Source organism: Brienomyrus brachyistius, chromosome 13 (assembly GCF_023856365.1).
Source record: "Brienomyrus brachyistius isolate T26 chromosome 13, BBRACH_0.4, whole genome shotgun sequence".
Classification (NCBI taxonomy): domain Eukaryota; kingdom Metazoa; phylum Chordata; class Actinopteri; order Osteoglossiformes; family Mormyridae; genus Brienomyrus; species Brienomyrus brachyistius.
In genome coordinates this window covers 17,111,434-17,134,805 of record NC_064545.1, presented here as the reverse complement: position 1 = coordinate 17,134,805, position 23,372 = coordinate 17,111,434, and the positions used below count along the sequence as shown (strand labels likewise).

At 44.2% G+C, this 23,372-nt stretch overlaps 1 protein-coding gene across 1 annotated transcript; it reads left to right on the top strand.

Moving 5' to 3' along the window:
* Positions 1-516: 516 nt before the first annotated feature.
* Positions 517-8,438, top strand: LOC125706191 (myelin expression factor 2-like). Its single transcript, XM_048972767.1, has 18 exons — positions 517-714; positions 1,412-1,614; positions 2,334-2,386; positions 3,348-3,355; positions 3,454-3,547; positions 3,654-3,845; positions 3,934-4,087; positions 4,402-4,451; positions 4,566-4,626; positions 4,746-4,877; positions 5,494-5,535; positions 5,668-5,754; positions 5,908-5,979; positions 6,845-6,919; positions 7,083-7,151; positions 7,292-7,449; positions 7,790-7,841; positions 8,045-8,438. The coding sequence occupies exons 1-18, from the start codon at positions 614-616 to the stop codon at positions 8,206-8,208; spliced, it is 1,767 nt and encodes a 588-aa protein (XP_048828724.1). The 5' UTR covers positions 517-613; the 3' UTR covers positions 8,209-8,438.
* The last annotated feature ends 14,934 nt before the right edge of the window (positions 8,439-23,372 follow it).

Sequence of the window (23,372 nt, the reverse complement as noted above, 5' to 3'; positions counted from 1 at the left end):
CAAATAAAATACAATACGTCTGGCATTTTAATATTTTTTTTATTGTAGTCACAGATTTCTATAAAACTGAGTTTCCCTTTGTAGGCACTGAAAAAATGATCCTTCACAATGTCAAAGTTACAGGTTTTTATCAATGTAATATATGTAGGCTACAAGGTGAAGAGAGGATTTGAACCCCAAACACCACGTGTGAGGAAACAGTGTTACCCACTGATCTTCTAGGATGAGCTGGCTGTCGATTATATAAGTATTTGAATTACAATTTACACACATATACATATATAGAGGCTATGTACATAGAAACAATTGGTAAATATCACGGGATTAAATTATATGTGATTATTTAACGTATTCATTTGCCCGAGAAGAATAGCATGACATTTTATCAGTCTACTTAGGTTAGTTATCTGTTCAAGTTAAAATAACGGCAACAGAATATAACGGCGCGAATCAGCGGCGCAGTTGCCAGGGAAGTGACGTCACACACCTCCCGCTCGTCTCATCAATCTCGTAAACTCCCGCGATATTTCGAGGGGGCCTTCGTCCGGCTATTGTGGATTTGATCTGCGTATTTAGGTCGGACGTTTCCTAACTCAAGTTGAAAGTTGTAATTATGGCTGATGTTGTGCAGGAGTCTGAAGTTAAGCAGGAGGTGTTGGATACGGTAGCTGAACAGGAAAATGAATCGCACGAAAATGAAAACGGCGTGAAAGCGTAAGCCTGCCTTTTGTGTCGCTTTATTAGATGCGGCGGGTTGTTGGGGCAAGATGGAGGCGTGAGCGCTGGCCTTGGCTCGCCTAACGTGCCGACGATCACGCCTGGCCTAGTCCTTAGTATGGGGTGCTGTTGTCTACATACAGATTATAGACTTAATGTATTTTTTCCCTCAAAGTAGCCAAACCATCCGATCATCTCGCTAAAACATCAGATACTTGAATTCCCTCCTATTCCGAGTGCCTAACCATGCTGGTAATGCATGACCGTTGTAGGATGCAGACGGATGGGCTTTCCGCTAGCTAGGTTCATGTTTTAAAGTCATTTTTATGCCCGTGATCTTGTTTTACGGAAGGTATATCATTTGAAATCGGCATGGTGAATGATTAGTGCGTTCTTGAGGTTCTTCACACGCATTTTAGTAGTCAGCAGAGATTAAAGTAAGCGCTTGTTTTTTGGCAGGCTTGCTGTGTTTGTGGTTTTCAGCCTTAGTTTGCTTTCGGAAGTACCGTGTATCTGGTTACATCCAAGTCCGATGCGTGCTTTTGAATAGATTGCACATTTGACTGATTCTTGCAGGATTTAAAAAAACGCCCTGCATTTGCATTAAACAGAGGCGCTTCTGTTTAAGTAGAAGTCAATACAGGAGAGCTGTGACATTTGTGTGGCTAACTCTTTCCCTTTTGCGTATGCACAGCGATGCTGATGAAGTCCCAAAGCAGAAGTCGGATCAGAAAGAAAAAACTGGCCACAGGAAGTCGAATCGGTTTCACCCTTATTCCAAGGAAAAGCAGGCCGGCACTGGGGACAAGAAGGGTGTCAACAGAAACCGGGTGTTCATTAGCAACATCCCCTATGATATGAAGTGGCAGGCAATCAAAGATCTAATGAGAGAGAAAGGTACATTTTACAGGGCATTTAGCAATACCCCTTTGTCTCCAGGTGTTTTATCTTCAGTAAATCCAGCCGCCTTAATTTGAAAATATAAAATTTGGATACTCAAAATGAATCGGATCCTTTTTCTGAGTGTGTGTATGAGATAGCGATGTAATTTTGGAGTAATTCTTTGTTTCCAATTACTCAGGAATCTTTGTATGTGTGTGTCATGGATTGTTTTGGACCTGTTTGTTAATGGGTTTTGCTTACCAGTATTGATTTGCTTCTAAACATGTAGTACTGCATTTGTGGTAACCTGTGTTTGAATCTGCTTTAAGATTACACGTATTTAAAATGGGAATTGTGCCTTGCTGTGTATAGTTTTTTTGAAGTATTGATATTTAGCTTTTAGATGTTTTATTTTGCAGTTAGAGGTGGAAGGTCAACTTAAATGATTTCAGATCTCTGGGCAACATAACTGTGTAATGCTGAACTTGTCTCTTACATCTGTGGTTCAATGTAGCTGCCCTTTTTCTTTGTATTTAGCAGCATTTGTTTCAGTAAATGAGAAGAATGGCATGGCCCCTGTGTGGTGGAATGTTTGGTCCGATCAGACCGACTTCATAATCAATAATGGGTTCTCTCCATCTGTAGTGTGCCACCAGGGGGCAGCGGTGATGTGACGACTGGTGTTTCACATGCAAATGTTTTGTGGTATTTTCCCCTCTGTATGTCTCGTGTAGTTGGTGAGGTTACATACGTGGAGCTCTTTAAGGATGCTGAAGGGAAGTCAAGGGTAAGTGATGTGGACTACTTGCTGCACGAGGTTTAAAATCTCAGCAGTTTTCCATTTTATCAAGTGTTTTGTCAGATAATGAGTTTCAAGGCCATGTGTATGGGGACTGCTCTCAAACCAGGGAGGTTCTTGTTGTTAGAGCCTGTTAGTCTGCTTTAGATTGGCCAGAGGGGTGGTTTGTTACTGAATATGTCGGCTAATGATCACCTGAATTGGTTTCCATAATGGACCCTAAAGTTGTGTTGTAGTCTTAAATTGATGGATCAGCTGGGCTGTGTAATTCCTGAAGGGGAACCAGTGGGATCATCTGTTGTCAGAATGTGTCTGAGATTGTCTTTGACCATTTCCAACACTTCTCATGTAGATCTGAAGGTAGGTCCATGGCACACTGCACTTTGCTTGGGAAGAGTGCCTTTCTCCTTGTCAATGTAGAAGTTGAGCTGCAAGGTAGATGTATGTGTCTTGCAACTGTTGCCTGCAGTAAAACAGTCTTATGGACACTCTTACTCTGCCAATGAAGTCCAACGAGTTTCGTTTCCCGGCACATTATATACTCTATGTAATGTTTTCTTTTATGAAGTCTAGTTCTCCCTTCTGCAAATGAGTAAACCTTTTCCAGTAGTAGGCACGCTGGCATTTAATCAGCTTGTAAACCTGTGCAGTTGTGTATCGCCTAGCAATGGCCCGTGTTTTCTAAATCCGGAGTTCCTCCTTCCTGTAAGAGAAATTTTCAGATCCTGGTGAATTCTGTCTGAACCTAGTGGTTCAGATCTGTAAGGTCAACTAATTCCTACAGCTTCACAGGTTTACAGGTACTGCAGAAATTTCTGGGAAGCGATTGTGATACTGTGCACCGCACTGAGGCACACTGGTGCACATCCTGCATCACTACATCTGCTAACCTGCCTCCTTCTTCCTCCTTCCTGCCCACTGAACTGGTCCTTCCATGTGGTGCCTGTAGGGTTGCGGGTAAGTTGAACCTCTGGAGTTTTGCCGCTATTTCTGGGCTTCATCCCCCCCCTCCGCAAGCATGTGTGGATGCTAAGTCTTTGCATTTCCTCTCGTAGTGTTGTGGAGTTCAAAGATGAAGAATTTGTGAAGAAAGCATTGGATGTCATGAACCGGTATGACCTGAGTGGCAGACCTCTGAACATCAAGGAGGTAGGAGCTGCTAGCTGTGATTACATTGGCTATTTCTGTCCTACCTTGCTGGTAAAAGAAGCCGTAGAAATGTTGTGAACGGGCCTTCCCGGTGCATGTGTCCTAGGATCCCGACGGCGAGCACGCTCGCAGAGTGCTCCAGCGTGGTGCTGGGATGTACTCAGGGGGGCGTGGCCCCGAGGGAGGTCCTTATGGGATGAACCTGCCCCCATCCATCGCCAACAATCCCAACATCCCTCCCGAGGTCATACACTCTCTCCAGGCTGGCCGGTTGGGCTCAACTGTGTTTGTTGCCAATGTGAGTTGTCTTATTTCTGGCGGCTCATAATTCAAAAAGCCATTTGCTGATTGATATTCCCTGAAGGATTTGTCTCCGTGTCGCTCAGCTTGACTTCAAAGTTGGCTGGAAGAAGCTGAAGGAGGTTTTTAGTATGGCAGGGGTGGTCAAGAGGGCCGACATAAAAGAAGACAAAGATGGGAAGAGTCGCGGGATGGGGACTGTCACCTTCGACCAGCCGTTTGAGGCCGTGCAGGCCATCTGTATCCTCCGCCTGCTGTCTAGAGGGCACCTATGGGCTGTGTTTCAAATGAATGATTAATGCATTTGGTTTGTCTAAATATCCCGAAGCCGCTTCCAGCTGGTGCTCATTTATAGAGCCGCTTTTGGGTGTTTCTCAGCTTCTGTCTGGTCCTTAACCTCTAAGCTACTTTCATAATCTGAACTGCTCAGATAACTGTTAGGGATTCTAAGTACAGTGGAATGACCCTTTACGTTCCAGGGTATATGGTTGAATTAAGGTACCTCTATATTTTTGCCTTGGTGGTTTTGATAATCCTTGACTGACGCCTCTCAGCGATGTTCAACGGTCAGATGCTGTTTGACAGGCCTATGCATGTGAAGATGGTAAGGTCTTTGTTTGTTTGCGCGGGCTGTTTAAAAAACCTTTACCACCCATGTGTTTCCATGGGGGCTCCATGAAAGTGAGGCAGAGTACAGTGAATTCACATTTCGTTCCAGGATGACAAGTCTCTTCCTCCCGATGATTTCCGTGGCATGGAGAAATCTCCGCAGCTTCCTCGTGAGTCTTCGCTTCTCCGGCCCCTTCTAGTCGCTGTAAACTTTACAATGAATCCGTCCCGCAAATATTGCTGCAGCGTGAAGTGTCATGGATGAGCTTGAACTCCGTGATCTGTGCAGGGGGTCTCGGCGGGATCGGTATGGGGCTGGGCCCTGGGGGGCAGCCGCTCAGCGCCAGTCGGATAGGCGGTGGCGGCGGCGGTGGCGGCGGCAGCAGCGGTGGCGGAGGCGGAGCCATGGGTAACATGGGAGGTTAGTGCGTGCTGCTTCTCTCAGTGTACCTCTGCACTCTACCTGCTATAGCTGTTTTTAAACACTATATTGGCAGGGATTGACAAAACTGGTACGTGAGTACGCATTCACCTTTAGAAGCGATACGTGCGGCAATCGATTAACGTAATGGTGTGAACGCATACGTATTTTAAGTGCATTTGCGGTGATCTGACAAAAAATTACCATGCATTTTAACCTCTATACTGCAAATGAAATGACAGGATGTAAAAGTTCAAATGCACAATAATTTGTCATTTGCTGCAAATGCGCTTAAAATAGGTACGCGTTCACGCTGTTACAACAATCGATTGCCGGTTTACCAGTTATGTCAATCCCTGTATATCAGTCATGTTTCTCATCACCAAAGCTTGAGGAAATAAGATGACGATATTGCCGTTTTCATTAATCTTAATGCATCACACAAAATTTAGGTGCAGATTTGAAAATGGCCTATATGCCACTTTGAAAGCTGATTTCTGCTCTGCCTTACTTATTACAAAGCTGTCCACCTTTATTTTCTGTGGGTAGTGTAAGCAAACGTTTATTTTGCTGGAATGATTTTGTGCATCTTGCAGAAATACTGTATGTTTTGCAGGGATGGATGGACCTGGATACGGAGGAATGAGCCGGATGTCAGGTGTGTCTCCGTCTGCCCTCGCAGATCGCCATGCGCCGTTCGTACCCCAGGGATGTCTGTCTGGCATGAAGTCCTTCTGTTTGTGCCGTCTGGAGTTCCTAACTAATCAGGACTTTAAATTCATTCTGCTAGGGATGGGAGGCACAGGAGCCTTTAACAGTATGGATGGCATGGGCAGCTATGGAGGCAGAGACATGACCCCCATGAGCAGAATGGGAGGTAATGATCTTCATCACGGTGTTGCTTTTGATGGTACAAGGCCTGGCGGAGTGTGTAGTTTGAACCCCAGGCGCATTCTGGACCTTGTGTGTGCTGTGATGGGGAAGCATGTGCAGCCATGAACTGATTGATTTGGTTGGTTCTCTTACCCAGGAATGGATGATTACAGGGGTGGTCCTGCCATGACCGGGATGGGTCTCGGAGGCATGGGGAACAGCATGGGAGGTACTGCACTGTCCCCCCCCCCCCCCCCCCCATAAAGCATAAGACATTTACAAAGAGGAGAGGAGGCCATTTGGCCCATCAAGCTCATTTGGGGAGAACTCAACTAATAGCTCAGAGTTCTTAAAATCTAATCTAGCTCTGATTTAAAGGAACCCAGGGTTTTAGCCTGCGCCACACTAGCAGGAAGACTATTCCATACTCCTTACATGCTGTGTAAAGATGTGCTTCCTCAAATTCATTTCAAAATGTTCTCCCACTAATTTCCACCGATGGCCACGAATTCTAGTATTTAAGCTAACATTGAAATAGCCATTTGGCTGAACAGCATCCACGCCTGTTAGAATCTTATTCACCTGGGTCATGTCCCCCCTTAGTCTCCTTTGCTCGAGACTAAACAGATTCAACTGAGCTACCCTCTCCCCATAAGACATTCCTCTAAGACCAGGAATCATTCTCGTAGCCCTACGTTGCACCCTTTCTAAGGCAGCAATGTCGCCTTAGAACCTGGCCCCTCCCTGTTAATATTCTGCTTTTGCTGGATTGTATTGGGTTGGTCACATGCCCCAGGGCTGCTAATTGCACTCCAGATGGTCTGTGGCACTTGTGGCCATTTGCCCGGTCGCCCTGTGGCCTTGGTCCAGCAGGCGCAGTACTGGCTGACCACGTGACCCCCCCCCCAGCTCAGGGCCAGCTTCCTTTCTTATGGATACCCTTTTACGTGACATTGGAAGTTTTAGGGTTAGGAGCCCGTCACTATCAAATCTTTTTTTCTTCTTCTTCAGCTTTTGCCCCATGTAGATATAATGCTGCGTAAAATTCAGTCAGAGCAGCTGACTGAATCTCATCTACCCTGTTACTCTTTCAGACATGTATCCTTCAGCGATGGGAGGCATGAACCGCGACTTTGGCCGGAACGACATGTCGATGAGCCGGGGAATGGGTGAGTGTGTGTATGAGCGCATATGTGCCTGATTGTGTGTGAGACAGTGAGTGCATACACGCCTGATGGACACACGGAGGGCCAGGCGGTGTGCCTCGCGCGAGCCTGGTTGTGCCCGGTCGCTGTCTGGTGCCGTGTTCTCAGCTGGGCTGTCCTCCCGCAGGTGGCGGGATGGGGACCTACGGCGGCGGCATGGCCAGCACGGGGGGTGGGCCCATGGGCTCCGGATTGGGTAACTCCACACTTTCTGTGTAGTTTCTGTAAAATTTTCAGCAGAGAGCTGCAGGATGCTTCTCTGTCGCGTTCAGCAGAGACTAACCTGTGGTGGTGGGGGGAACGAGGGTTTTACATTAACATGTGTGGCTTGTTCAGGTGGTGGCATGGACCGCATGGGCTCCAGCTTTGACCGGGTCGGCATGGACATGAACCGTGGCTACGGCGGCTATGGCACTGGCACCGCCCACATGGGTGCCGTGATGTCAGACAGAGGCTCTGGGTCCAAGGCGGGTTGCCAGATATTTGTACGGAATGTGAGTGCCTCCGGTTTTATATGTTATGTGTCCTCAGTGAAAATTCTTCACACAAAGATGTTCACAACCTCAGATGTTGCTTAAAAAGTAATGGTCAATAAGTGGTGATGGTAGTAAACGTAACCGAATAACTCGGCCCATGTCCAGGAGTAAAGGTGGGGGCAGTGCATACATTCAGTTTCAGGAAAAATATCTGAGAATAAACGAGAGAGAAGCTGTGAGGACTTTCTTGAAGTGGCGGCCATCTTGAATTGTCGTTTAACTCGCACTTCCGTGTGTAAGAGGTTTGTCGCTGCTTGGACCTTTTAAAACTTAATGTTGCTAATTTTTTGTTTTTCAGCTTTCCTATGACGTTACGTGGCAGCAATTGAAGGAAAAGTTCAGGCATTGTGGTAAGTGCTGAAAGCACTCAGGGCATCAGATTAAAAACACTCAGCCGTGTGCCTCTGTTAGAGGCAGCTGAGCCTCTATATGAAATGTATCCTAATTACCTTTTAGAATCCAGACAGACAGGAGTCCCACTTTGAGCCAACGAAATGAGTATCTGCCCACCTCCGTAGCAGAATGCCAAGCCATGTTACCTATGTTGATGCAGGTCAGGTGATGTTTGCTGAAATAAAGATGGAAAATGGAAGGTCTAAGGGCTGTGGCACGGTTCGCTTCGACTCCCCGGAGAGCGCAGAACAGGCCTGCCGCCTGATGAATGGCACCAAGATCAATGGCAGGGAGGTGGATGTCCGCATCGACCGAAATGCCTGAAGCCCCCTGCCCTCTGCCCGGCCGCGTCCTCACAGTCCTTCCACTTTTGGTTTTGTTTTAAAAACGCATTTCCTCAGTCTTTGGTGTTGTAACAATATTAGTTATGGTTGACAGTCCCTCTGCCTGAATGAGTCATGGGTGAGTTTATATAATTACATTTTTTTTTTTTAAATACTTTTAAATTTGTGGGCCACCGGTTTATTTGAATAAATAAACTTTTTTAATTTTTAGCATTGTTCTAGTGATTTGATTTTATCTCCAGTGAGTGTTGTGGTGTAGGATGTTTCAGCGATCTGGAAGAAATTGTACTAGCTTACTTATGTTATGTGTTTGAGATCCCAGTACTTAACTGTGCCCTTGAAGTGTAACCCCTTTTCCAGTATGATACTGGTGACTCAGGAATGCTTGCATCAGTAAGGCCCATAGCTGTCAGGGATGTCCCTGGTGTCACATGTGACCAGTCTTTGTCTGTCCCTTGTTCCTTAATGAGTTGGTGCTTCTGAAGTTTCCCAGCTGCCACCAGTGTAGCCTTGGAAACATCCTTAGATGGAGACCTGGAGATTAATTACACGCCCTGTATTTGAAAATACACAAGTGCACCACCACAGCCCTACATCCTAATTAGGCTGAAAGAGGAGTCAATATCCTTAAAAATCAAAAGACTTGCATATATACTTATAACTATGAGAGACGGTGCTAAGCCTATTATACAGCCAACAACAGTTGACATGAATATAATACATTCTGTCCTTGTTCTCTGAAAAACGACCTCTGGAAACAGTACAGTAGGATAAGCATTGGGATTCATTTTCTGGGGGGAAAAAAAACAAGATGTACAACTTATTTAATTAAAGATGATGATCTTTCAAGCAAAAAAATATTGCATTTACTATGTGCTGTTGCAGTAACACAACCGAAAAACAACTTGCAAGTCTCAAAGTAAACATTAATTCGATTTTTTTTAATCACCATGTTGAGTCATTATTCTTCAGTTAATAGGGTTACTTAGCTGATTGGAAACACCGATCCTTATTTGTAATGGACAAACTAAAACGGCCAATTAAACACCCTAAATGGCTAGATAATTATTTTATTCTCACCAACATCCCAGTGTATTCACCTAGAACTGCACTCATGCATAATTCTACAAATCTATGGGTTTCCCTACTGCTGTACTGAAGGTAAATAATGTATCCTTATTAGGTTGGACAGCCTTGCTGAACATTTGCGCTTATAAGAAATAAAAATATTTGCTCATATTTTAGTTTGTCCACATCAGTTTAAGATGCATTCTGCCTAAGTAATACGCCTAATAATAAATCATTTTGTAATTCACATTTCTGGGGAGCTCAATAAAGTAGCCTTTAATAAACATTTTTAACTAACAGTTTTAAAACCATAGTTAACTAAGAGCTTGACTTTTATATTCCCCAAAGAAACTTAATGTCCTGTTTGGGTACCTATGGATTTTGCAGTACATCTGATGATCAGCAGCTGTATTAGTGCAGTTACACATGCATGCCATTTGTGTGTGTGTATGTATATTCCATATATATATGTGTGTGTGTATATATATATATATATATATATATATGTGTATATGTATATATATATATATGTATATATATATATATGTATATATATGTATATATATATATGTATATATATGTATATATATATATGTATATATATGTATATATATATATGTATATATATGTATATATATATATGTATATATATGTATATATATATATATATGTATATATATATATATATATATATATATATAAAAAACAAAAAAGCACTTTGGTTTCCCCAAGTTAATTCGATCAAGTTGAATTAGTTAGATGGCCTATATAACTTAAACAATCGCAGCTCTCAGCTGCTTTACTGAAATTATCCTCCCGACATTTGATTTTGGACCTCGTGAAAGTCTCTCATGCTCGGCCCCCAACCCAGACCAATCCAATTATGTTCCACGATTAAATATAAAATTTGTCCAGTGGCGTGGGGCTCCCTGACGATAACATTTAAAAAATATATTGAGACCCACTGGCGTACAGAACCGAACGGGTGCTAACTCCAAGTTTAAAATGGTATTAATCGGCTTAAAGCCACTGAGCATTAAAGCCTCCCCGTTGATCTTTTTCCCGTTCGCCGCTCCGCACGCAGCTGTTCTGTGCCGGCACTGCAGAGGGCGCCACTGCTCCCAGGTGCACGACCACGCCGTGCGCGCGTAAGTTGGTACCTGAGGCAAACTGTGCGTCCATCGGTGCACCGGTAACAGCTGATAAGTGTGTAACCAAATATACCGGCTTAATGGTTAGTTTTCTGTCGGATAACAGAACATAGCAGGAAACTGGTCAAGTAATCTTTCTTCAATTTACTTAACTATAACAGAATATCTTCAGTGAGCTGTTTGCAGCCAAATCTTACTGCCAGGGAAACTTGTCTTTCTTATGTACACGTCTTTTAAGAACCTGTGTATGCAAACACGCCGAAGTTCACAGTGGGTGTTTCAGACTGAAGTCGTGCCACTGATTTTTTTATCGACACAAATTTATCGCTTCGTGAACGTGTCAACAACTGAATAATTGTTATAGTAAAAAGGTTTCCAATTTCTATTGCCAATTCAGTATGCGTCAGGTCTCGCAAATTCCGTCAAAAGTGACTACATCAACTTTGATTCTGTTTTATTCGTCTCCCTCTGAGTTGGAGCCTGGGTCACAGAATTTACTATTAGTAAACCATCGTAAGGTCATGCAGATTGGACAAAACGGAATGATTTGTTTGGTTCTTTCGGAATCGTGTAAAATGGAGCTGAACATCGGTCTCCTTCTGCTCGACACACATGGGCTGATGGTTCCAGATCTGCATCGGATCATTTGACGGGTGAGTAACCTTATTTCTGCTGAAAATGCATTAATTGGTTAATTAAATGTCCGTGGTAGGATGATGGGATGCATGTCTGCCGCTTTCTTAGTCTCTGAGAACACTAGCTGAAAATTCACATCCATGTAGTCCCCTTTACTTTCTTTACTTGAAATTAGAAAATTATTTCGATATAAACTGTCAGCTGTGTGCATGCTGTTAGCTTGTGTATGTATCATGTTGTGTATGTTGCTTGGCCAGGTAACTTGTCGGATAGTCTGGGCTAAATGTAAGTGAACGAAGGTAAAGTACATTTAGATTGGTAACCTTAAATGGGTAGATTCTCTACCCATTTTAATTGGTTATGTCTGTTGCTGTTTTTTTTCTTTGCTAGAAATTTGTGTTTTTTTTCAGCAAGCTCCATTTTATAGCGTTCAGCTTCAGTTTTTAAAGCCCAGTCTACGTGTAGTAGCGGAGACCGAACGTCAGGGTGCGATATTGCAGTGGAAACCTGTCTGTCGACGTTTCACATTCACAGACAACCCCGCACGGTTACATTTTATGATGTGGGTAATGATTTCCGGGACGATAACTGTTGGCTTTTACTGGGAACCCCTATTTCATGGCATGTGTCGTCCTTTTAGCTTCTTTTCATTAATTGCTTATAAAATATTGGCTACCATGCCACAAAACTTATATAAGTGAGATGATTCTTATTACATATGTGCCGCATCTACCATGACATGACTTATAATGTTGTAAGGGAGACGCTAAATGATCAGTGTGGAAAATAACTTGCCTCTAGCATTTTGAATAAACAGAAATCGAATGTAAGCAACTAAACTTACACGTAAAGCTTGATTTTAAAGCCATTTCCCTGGTCCAGCAGGTGGCAGCATAATTTAACAAATAAATTTAGCCTTGGAACCTGAACCATGGGACTGAAGATTCAATTGTCTCAATTACTTTGGGTTGTTCCAGTGCATTGCTTTAATTCCCACTCTTTCTGCAGAACCAAGGCTATGGCACTATTTGAGTATGTAGTTGTGGTGTGCACTGTTCTTGTCTATTCATTTGTTCACTTATTCTTTCAAAAACCTTTAAGGGGAAAAAAAACGGATAAAACAGAGCAATTGAGACCAGTTCGCTTTAATTCCTGAGAGACGTGTGGAAACCAGGCTTTTCTTTCACTCTTCATATTTTCTTGGAATCCCACAGCGGAGTATATCAGATGTCCCCTTTCCGGAGAGTGGAGTTAAGCTGATTAGATGATGTGCTTTACAGCCTTGCTGTGTCTGTATTTATGGAGTGAGTTGACTTTACTGACCAGGCAAGGGAGAGAGGAGCTGGGAGTTTCTGCTTCTTAGAGCTCGCTAGACGGCTCAGTAGAAAAGCTCATCTTTCCTTCTGCACTAGCTGGTGGTACAGTGTCCTTCCTGTGGACCATTACACACCAGGCCAGTGTATGAGTCTAAAAGTTTATACTAAAAGCCTCTAAGGAATAGCGGTCAATGGATAAAGTGGAAGTATGTGATTTTCACGTTTTGGTTTCATTACATTTTTGTCCACTGGGTTTATGTGGAAACATAATCTCCCTCCCACCCCTTGCACAGTAAGACATCAGCCCCCCCAGCAGTGAATAACATTGAAAGTTTAATAGAACATTTACAAATCCGAGCAAGCCCTATTTGAAAAAAATGCTTTTCATGTTACTTAGAAAAGGTGTTCCAGCAGGTGAGTTTTAATTTCCTCATGCTGCATTAGGGCCTGTTCCAGCTGGTATTCTCTTCAGTGATGTATAGGCTATTTTTCTGCTATGTTTTCCATAGCCTGCTGCAGGGACAGATGCTCCCTCTAGCAGTTCTGGCTGCCCTTGACCACCCTGCGATACACTGGGACCTCAGGGGAAATTCAAGATGTCTGTAATGTAAACATTAAAACTTGCAGAAAAATTGAATTGTTTCTTATTGATAGGTGAAACGCTGTTTGCTCTTGAATTGCTCACTGGGAAGAAAAAAAAATTATTCTCAGGACCTGAAGTGAACTTTCGTCCTGCTGTTGTGTTTGTGGAAACTGCAGGAGTGCCAGACGATGATACTGGTGGCTTTGTGCCTGAGGAATGGAGGAACAGCATGCAGGGAGAATCAGGACAATAAAGTGTTAAGACCGAAAAGGGAGGATTGGGGGGGGGGGGTGGTGGTGGTATGTTTTTTATTTTTATTTTATTTTATTATGCTTTCCTTTATTCCTTGTGGTCTGCAGTGCTTAGTAATACCTGACTGAACAGTGAAGTGACAACCTAAGGTGCCTGATGTGTTTACGTGCCTGGTAAATGATAGCTGTCTGCTTCACCACAGAACCGCCCGGCTTGTTTAGGAATGGCTGTGTAAACAGCGTGTATGTACTGTGGTGACAGCTGGCAACATGCAAGTCCCCCCACTAGCCCCTTGGAGGCGCTGTAGCTGCAGTCAGCCCAGGTGGCACAAGCTGCCTTGGCCAGTGGTGGGGAAATATTAACCCACTCTGTATCAATCCACTAAATCTGTACTTACACTTGCATTATCTGATGCTAGATTACAAAAACTGGTCCTATGTCATATCAAGAATGACAGTCTTGTAATATTGCAGTCTGTAGTACTATGATTTAATTTTCATTCTTCCTGGTTTCACACTGATCAGTGATCATGCTTTGATTAGAAGTGACTAGCTGCTCTGAGGCGTGTGTGATGTGTTGTATGCAAGCTGGTGTTTAATTAACACTCCGATCATGTCCTTTACATCCCCGCTGAACTCCATTGCTGGCACGCTCCTATCTGCTGGTTTTGCCCCGTTTGACGCTCACCCCACAATCTAGCAGTTAATTAGCAAGGCAGGGCTTTGTCCCTATTCAATATTTCTCATGATGCGTTTTTTTTTTTGGGGGGGGGTGGTGGATTGATGTGCTTTGGTGAATCGTGCGTTTTGTAGTAAGCAGAAGTAGAACGAGGCTGTGTGTTTTTGTTTAAAAACTTTAACCATGCTCCGTTTAGTTTTCCCTGTAAACTCGGTGCCAGGGGTGAGTGCAGTGATGTACGTTATCAGGAACACACACGTCTGAAAGAAGTACAGGTCGCTCCCTGGGTTATGATGGGGTTACGGGAAAGTAACCCCATCCTAAGCTGAAAATGCATTTTTAATATAGTACATCTAACCTAACAAACATATTATTATATATTATACATATTATAGCCTATTCTACCTTACCTTAAACATGCTTAGAACACTTTTGTTAGTCTACAGTTGTGGAAAATCATTAACAAGCCTACTGTATATAATAAAGTATTGAATATCTCATAATTTATTGAATAATGTACTGGAAGTGAAAAACAGAAATTGGAATACCCTTCATAAAGTTCAAATATCGTAACATGGACAATAAACGCATTACAGAAGCTCCCTGGGTATCATATGGTTATCCCTGGTTATGATACCCAGGGAGCTTCTGTAATGCGTTTATTTTCCATACAACTGGAGTGTTAGTGTTGTGTGCATTCATGGTTCATAGGCTCAGGGTGCTTGAACAATGGGACTAAAGATTAATGTGAAATGCCTTCCTGTGGATTAAATGCTGATGCCAGTGTTTGGAGCTGAACCTTTTGAGTTCTTAACTTGTAACCAGAAGGCCTCAGCTCGGCCACTCATGCTGTTGTAGCCTTATGTTACATGGGACCAACAGCAGACTTGTTACATGGGACCGAGAGCAGAGAGCAAGTTGGCTGGAAATCGTTCCCTGTGCGATTGCGTTCAGTGTGCGATCAGTTCCGCGTGCCATTCATTCTGCGGTCGGGTGCAGCTTAACCTTCAGGACAATGACATTTCCAAGTAAAACAGAAGGAGATTTGGCCCTTCAGGAAACACAAACAGGAAAAGGCCCTGCAGGAAGTGAAATCGATGCTGCAGCAGCATCATGCAGGACTTTGTTGCGCAGTCTGCTACAGGGCAACCCGTGCACCGCATCGGGTTCTTCCTCCTGTTTCCGCCTCCACCCGTGGTCCCCAGTGGGACCGTCTTTGGCTGAGGTCGTACTCTGACCGGCAGCAGCTCGGTGTCAACTCAAGAAGCTGAATTAAAGTGAAGAAGCTCATGATGGGATCATACGGTCTTGAAATGGCTGTACCGACATTTCGGAACAACACTGTCTAAAGAAATAAAGTTAGGTCCTTCTGGCCCGATTTAACGGGGTCTATTCTTCCCCTTTTTCCTTTTTGAGCCCAAATGCCTCTCTTATTTTATAAGTCCTCTCCACCCAGTTCAATTAGTTGCTGCTCCACGTGGGCTGGAAGCAATTAGGCATCGTCATTGTTGCTGGAAAATGCAGCTCATTGTCTGCAGTCTGCCCCACGCAGACTCATGCCATCAATTAAGACCCCCGTTGGTTGGTTTGGCCTGCTTTCACTCTGGTGGTCACGTCTTTGGTCTGAGTCCTGTTTCAGATGTACAGTCTTTGTTTCTCTACTTGTAAATTCAATCTTGTTTTGTGTAGTGCGCCTAGGATATACTAGAGGTTTCAGTTTAAAATGATAATAATTACCTTCACATTAAATGCTGCTGTATATCAGACATTTTGAACTGAGTTTAGCTGTGTCTTGCTCTTTTTGCTTTTAGAAAAGTTGAATGAGACCTGTGATAGCCAGTTAACACTGATGGCCCCTAGTCGAGGCCTGTTCTTCTGCTTACAGGAGACCAACCAGTGTGTCGCCTGTAAAGTGCGTTTGTGTTCCTCACTCATTGCTGGGTCCTCATGCAGGGGGTGCTATTTTACTGGGGACCACGGTTTGTTGCAGGGATTAGGGTTGGGTCAGAGGCACCCTAATCAAATCTGCATGCCAGAATGGTTTCATCCTTTAATTCATCAGTCTAATGTGGAACAAATAAGTGTGATTAAGACAAATAAGGGCTTGACAAATGTGAATGGGCTTTATAATGATATCAGTAGGCAGGTGGTCTGATGGGTAATAGGAAGGGCATTTAGATTTTTTAAATGTTGATTCCATACTTGTGTTTGAATCTGTATCAGATGCTGCCTTCAGTCTTTTATCAGTCTTTCAACAGTCTATTTTCCAGCATGAGGACCTTCTGCACACGTATATCCTCCTTGGGCAATTGCTTTCTCACTGTGGTTCAAATTCCAACAATGGTTATTATGTTCCTTTGAGATCTGTCGCAGTGTGCATTTGACACGCTGCAGTGCCCTCTCTGAGGGTGGGAGACTTTACTTTCAGCTATAGCAACTACCCAGAAAGGAGCTGCATCAGGTCCTTGGAGAAACCAGCATACCCTCTGAAGGGGCATCCATCCATAATTGTTTCAGCAGAGATCCAGCTGCTCAATGGAAATCATAAACTGGCTCAGGGTGTGGCTGGCACTCTTTGGCATGTCTGCCTCTCTTGGTTCTCCTGTTTCAGCTGCTGCTGGACTCGATAGATGGATGGAAAGTAGTTGATTCCAGCTGTTTGTCCAGTTGGTGATTCCAGGTGTTGGCTCAGGAGCTTTCTGTTGTACCTACATGTACGGTGCACCTATATCAGTTTTTCCCAGCTCAGTCCTCGGGGACACACAGACAGCTCCCTGCCACATCCCTACCAGACAGATCACATTTCTGTTCCTGGTAAGAGAGCTAGGAGGGAGCAAAATCGTGAACCGTCTGCGGGTCCCTGAGGACCAGGTTGGGAAACACACGTAATAATATAAATATGTTGGTGTGTGTCTACATGTACACATGTAGACCAGTAGTACAGATTATTGTTGCTGTACTCTCACCATGACACTGTCTAAGCCCTGCAGCACATTCCACATCCTACTCTACATATTCTGCATTAAATGTTTTTTGCTTTATTATACTATTCCGACGACAGACATGGCGAGTCTCAAGGCTGCATGGTGAGGGAGAAGGTTTCGTGAGACACCGTATATTCAGCGATTCCTAAAATGTATGTCTCTTCAGTTTACGAGCGCTTGAAAGGCTATGAAGGCGGGTCCCTTTGGTGATGTGAAGCTCGAGTATGACAGTTAAGCTCGATTCTTCTGCTGCTTGCCTGCTGTCATGTGAAGAAGTTGTCAGACTGAAAGCTTGGAATATTTATCAACAGGAAGAAGGCTCCTCACAAACTCTGATCCTTACCACTGTTTTCCGGTCAGTGATCCCTCTTGTTGTGCCAGACTCGGCAGGGGAGTCCTGAATTTGTTGTCCTTGACCTCCGTGCCGCTGCGAGACCTGTCAGCCCAGACGGCAAGGCGGTCTCTGTGGTGAGGCCCACGTCTGGTGTCAGGCTTCTCCCCTGAAATGGCAGCACTGCTGATGGGAACTCCATTAACCTGTGGGCTGGCCCACTTCTGTAGGGGAGTGTGGCTGTTCTCCCTGCAGTCTGGTTCCCCTTTTAGGCCTCTCCCACAATTAAAAACTGTCCTTATTTGACATCTATTGGTTATGCAGCACTGCATCTCTGAGTGTGTGCTTCACAGTGAAGGGGGTATGACGCCAAAAACATTTTTTTTTTGTTTGTCAGAATAAGCAGTCCAATTTTAAAGACTACACCCATCCCCCATTATGGTGTCCTGACAGAAGGAACACAGCCAGCCAGTGGACTCTGAAGCTGGCCATATGTCCTGTCGGTTCTGTGCCAGCTGTCCGGATCTTAATGGAAAGTCATATTTAAATAAGTTGGGAAATTTGCAGCCCATTGTGATTGAAAGTGGTGGTCTAGCTGTGTGACTGACAGGCTCCCCCTTGTGGCTGGGCAGTGGAACGGTGTGATAGCAATTGGCCACACTTAGCTCCCTGTATCTGAACCTATGAGTTGCACATAACAGTGAATTTTAGTCCTTTTAATTAACTTCATTCTTGTTTAAGTAATGTATTCAATAACAAGGAATGTTAAAAATCCATTATGTCATACAGAGTGTTGTGTCATTTGATACACTGATGGTATTATGCTCCATTTTCAGGTGCAAACCATATTGCAGCACAGCTGACTCTGCCGCTCCCTACATACCATACTATGACATTTGATGGGGGGGAAAATACCATCCTCCTCCCAATGGTGGTGCTGTGTGAGTTCCAGGGGGCCCTGTCATGCACCTGCATTTGGGTTTCTGGGTACTGGGCAGGTGTCACCTAATTTCGGGGTCTGGCCCTGCTAGTATGCTGGGATGGTGCTTGAGGTTTCAGTATGAATTGAGTGTTTGTTGCCCCAGTATATTTATGGTACTTATGGAATTTATCTACAGGTATTTTTGTTTTCTCTCATGGAGAATGTATATTTAGCCAGATATGTATGACTTTGTGTTTATTATGATTTTTTTTTTTTGTTGAATCCATTCTGGGGGGACACCTGGCCCCTAGACCTCCTATACCGAGGGACCATCTGTTGATGATGAAAGTGTTTAAAGAGCAATTTCAAGGTCACAGACAGCGCCCTTCCTGTACTGCTCATGAAGGGGCTGCAGCTTTATCGGTAACACTTTGCTTAAGGCCATGCTTTTAGTCATTTATAAATGCATTCATAACAATTATGCATTCATAAAGCATTATAGACATGGCTATACATATTTATCAAAAGGCATAATAGATTATAGCCTTGTGTATTATGCATTATGAATGATTTATGAAGCTCTCATTTATAATACATTATAGAAACCTTAATTCCTATACCAACCATTAAAATGCAGTGTGAAGGTATCTACAGTGCATTATAGATTAGAATTTCATAGAGGATCCATAATGCATAATAAACATGGCTGTAATGTGTTATGCTTTTTTATAACTATAGCCATGGTTATAATGCTTCATGAATGCATTATGAATGTGTTTATAAATTTCTAAAAACATGGCATTAGGTGAAGTGTTACCACTTTACCATTAATTAGCGATCTCTGGGAGCAGCTTGCTCACCCTGCTATGGAGACCCTGGTCGTGTGCATGGGGGACAGCCCTCCTTTACTCTGGAGTAGTAGCTGATTTGGTTGGGTGTGAGACGGCCTTATTAGCTGGCTCTTACAAGCTGGTGCAGGAGAGATGGAAACTGATTATGGGATTGATTTGTGAAAAGCAATCATGGGAATTGTAGGTAAATGGTTTATATTTATAGGGCTATAAACATCTCTCTAGAAATAGGGCGTCCGTTCCTTTAAAGGCTTAATTAATGCAGGCTGCTCTGCTTCATGTGCCGATGGCTGCTTTGGGTGCCGCCTCCAGCGGGCATTGTCACGTTTGCCACTTTCAGGGGCAGAGCTGCGATAACAACGTGGCACTTGAGGAGTGGGGTCATGGCAGCACTCTCTGCACCGGCTCTTCTGTGATGGAGTTTCTCCTCTGTGGGCCCGAGGCCCCTTAGATCGTGGCCTCCAAGATCTCGTCCCCTGCATTCCGGTTTGCAAAATTTTTGCTGCCGCAGTTTGGGTTAATTTTCCTTTAGCTAAAGGGTGCGACAGAAACATGCCAGTATGTGACCTGGCAACACTGTGGTCATCGGTCCTGAACCGTCAGACCACCTGATGACCGCGCACATGTTGTGGCCGCCCTGCCAGAACTCGTTGTGCTTGTGAAAGACGAGTCAGTGGGCTGTGGGGTTCAAATGAGGCCTCGTCACTGAGATGGAATTCTGACTTAACGGACGGCTGGGCTCGGCAGTCGGAGGTTGGGAATCTCGGTGTCTGGGATTCTGCACTGAATCCCATATGAACACACACCATACTTTAGCAAGATGATAGAAACACTATTTTGGGAACTGGTTAAGATGAAAATGTGTGTGTAATGGGTTGGAATCCTGTCTATCTTGTCAATCATTTTTGCAGTTATTTGATTATAATAATAGCCAAATGATATATGTCCGTTGGGGAGGTTTAGTGCAGCTTTCTCAAACTTATTTGTCTTGGGGACCAGTCATGTCAGGCTTTGGTGTTGCAGGGCCCTGCATTAATGACCCCCCCCCCCCCCCCGCGGATGCGTATCCACATAGATAGATAGTATTACTATAGAGAGATTATTATTATTATACCTGACCTGATCTGACTGAATTTTGATTGGTGCAGAAGCGTGGCTCTGCTGACTGGCAGGAACCCTCTCAAGTACGGACACCGGTCTAGTGGATACTTCCGGAAAACATTTAGAACAGAAGATACTTCAATGGTACGGTTCTCTTAGTTAAGGCGCTGCTTTAGAGGATAGTGTTGAGTCACTGATGCAGTGTGAACCTGAGCTTAGCTCTAGATCCAAGCTGGGCCCTGTGCATTCAGTCACATTTGACTGTCTGAGTGACTGTTGTGACCACCTTGGTGTGACCAGAGGTGATGTTTCTGGAATCATGAAATGATGAAACTTTATTGATCCCTGTGGGGAAATTTCTGTCTCTACCTACCCCATCTTGCTCTCCATGGCACACAGACGCACATATAGGTTAGAGCAAGTTTGGCAGTGAAGGGCAGCCAGCTGCAGCGGCGGCGCCCATGGAGCTGCGGGTTAAGGACCACGCTAAAGAGCCCACAGACATGGCTATTCTGCCAAGGCTTGGATCAAATTAGCCCTCCATCGCTTATACATGTAATTGGTAGGCAGAGGCTCCATGTCAGTACAGTGAATGGCTTTGCTATAGACCGGGCCAGGCGTGCTGTCACTTGCCCTCTTAGTGTAGCCCACATGTGCCCCTCCCATTCCAAGCCTCCTGCTACAGCTTTTCATCACAGGTGTTAAATTTTGGGTGTGGGTATGTGAGCAAACACAGAAGCTCTGTTTGTTTTCAAGGCCAAAGGGTTTGTTTTTATCGCATTTCCAAAGAAATGTCACCCTCCCCCATGCCCTTTATCTGTCCGCGGTACAGCAGGCATGAAGCAGGGCCTCTGGTGCGATTCACGCAGCACCAATGGCAGCAGACTTAAAATCAAATCAGGGTCTGGCTGCCACAGGAATGAACTCCCACAGAAGTGGGTGGTAATTTAAGGGAAAGCAGGCGATATGAACTTTGAGTTGGCAAGAGCTGCCAGTAGTGCGTGTTCAGTGCGCTGGCTGTGTGTAGTCATGTGACTGTTGGTATTGTAGTCATTCTTGGTTTATTATCTTAAACCCTCATTATTACTATTTAAACTATTACATCTAATTGCTTGTGGATTAGCTAAAGATAAACTGAATAATATAAATAATGTTAAGGTTTTATCAGCAGGAAAGTGAAGTTGAGGAAAGAGTAGCTGTTAACGTGTTGAGCAAGTAGACTGTAGTGGGCGCCACATTTGAAGGACTGGGTGTGAACAGTATTGAGGAATAGTTCAAGCCACGTGTGCTTTGAAATGAGCAACACACTGCCTCAGTCCGTTTGAGTAGGAGTGGGCTTCCTCTAACAGAGGTAAAACATGCCGTCTAGGTGAACTGCTGAGTTGTCCGTAGTGTGTGGGTGCCTAGTGATGGGATGACATCCCATGTAACGTGTCTCATGCCCTCTGCTTGCTGGCATTAGGCTCCAGACTCACTACAGCTCTGCACTAAATGAATGGTTAAGTGGTAATGGATAAATGCTTTGAACTGTTGATGTCTGATGCTATTTTTGGAGAAAGACTGGGACAGTTTAGCATTTTTATGGATCCCAACCTTTCTTTGAATCTCAGTCCTGTCTTTATGTGTCAGCCGTCTTGTGCTGTATGATTTTCTTTTTTTAATATGTGCTAGAAGCCACACAAAGGAAACTTGTCCTCTGATGTGGTGCTAATGACCTGCTGGCTACCGTAATGTCTGACCTTACGATTTTCCTCTTAGAAAACCATGACATCAATGCCAAAATGAAAAATGCATCTTCTCAGAAATGGGAGGTGTGCTTCAGCAGCAATGGGAATGACTAGCTTCACGAATGTTTACATATTTAAACATTTAAGATCTGGGGAAGAGTTTGTTTTGCCTAAACAAACAATTTTCAGATTTAAACTGAACTGAGAGTAAAGACAGGAAGCACACTTTGCTGAAACTCTGGTCCATTCTGCGTCTTCCAGTTGAGCACGATACGGAAACCACCTTGAATGGAGCTGGCCCTGCTTCATGTAGGCCAGTGATCAGCGAGTCAGATTTCAGCTCAGTGTAATTTCATCCTGGGCTGTGAGTTTAATGTGATCAACCAAGGATGTAAAATTTAATCTGTGAGCTATGTAAATGACAAAAAAAAATCAACTTGGAAAAATCATGGTCAGTCAGAAACGTTTATATCCAGAAATTCAATCAAAACCACCTCTGCTATCTGATCAAGATGCAAATCCGGTAATGGAGGGGAGGGCCAGTCCAGATAGCCATGTCTATGCTTGGTCAGTGAGGTCAGCCACATATGTGTGCGTGCAGAAGTCCCCACAATGTGATAAAACCTGATATTTTGATGTTTGACATTTTTTCGGTCCCCACAAAGGGAAACTGGATTTTATAAAAATCTGTGACTGCAAACAAAAAAGTCTTGTATTTTCTTTGGCTACTTATGGTTAAGGTTAGGGTGGGTAGGGGATAAGGTTGTCATTGTTGGAATTATGGTTTTTCCCATAGAAATGAATGGAGAGTCTCCATAAAGATGTGTGTGTGTGTGTGTGTGTGTGTGTGTGTGTGTGTGTGTGTGTGTGTTTGACTGGAAGGCACCTGGCAGCGGGATGTGTGAAGTGGCTGTACTGACTCTCTCAGCCCCGCCACGAGTTCTGGCATGCATGAAGCCCAACGCCAAAGTGCATGCCTATGTTGCCAGACAGCGAGAGGTGAATGTGTTCAGGCTGGTACTCGGTGTTAACGTTTGGCAAGAACAAAGTTGTGGATATTGATTGACAAAGCACCTCTTTCCAAGTAATCCCATTACTCTTTGCTAGTACTTGTTGTTTTCCGATGTGTTCCTACAAGACTCTCGACCTGCTCGGCTTCCCTATGGGACTCGGTAGTGGAACGTGAGTTTAGAGTTTGTCTCATGGTCAAATGACAGTACCCTTATCTTGGCATCTGCAGGCCCTGCTTACACACGATCAGATACTTTCCTTTTAAATTCCGTGACTGCCTGATGATCCAGGGTTTTTGGACGAGAACGATGGGCGTGTTAAGGTCCTTGGTGGTGGGTTGGATGTTGGATGCCTGTCGGTGAGCTTAAAGAGGATGGTGTTGGTGTCGGTTGTCAACACGTGTCATGTATGAACCACCGTCACTCAATGGCGTGAGCGCGCTGCTTCATTATCTTTGCCAGTCTGGTGTAGTAACCACTTCATTTGAGCCTCCAATTTGGTCTTGCATCCAGCCTTTGAAGATGTAAAACAAA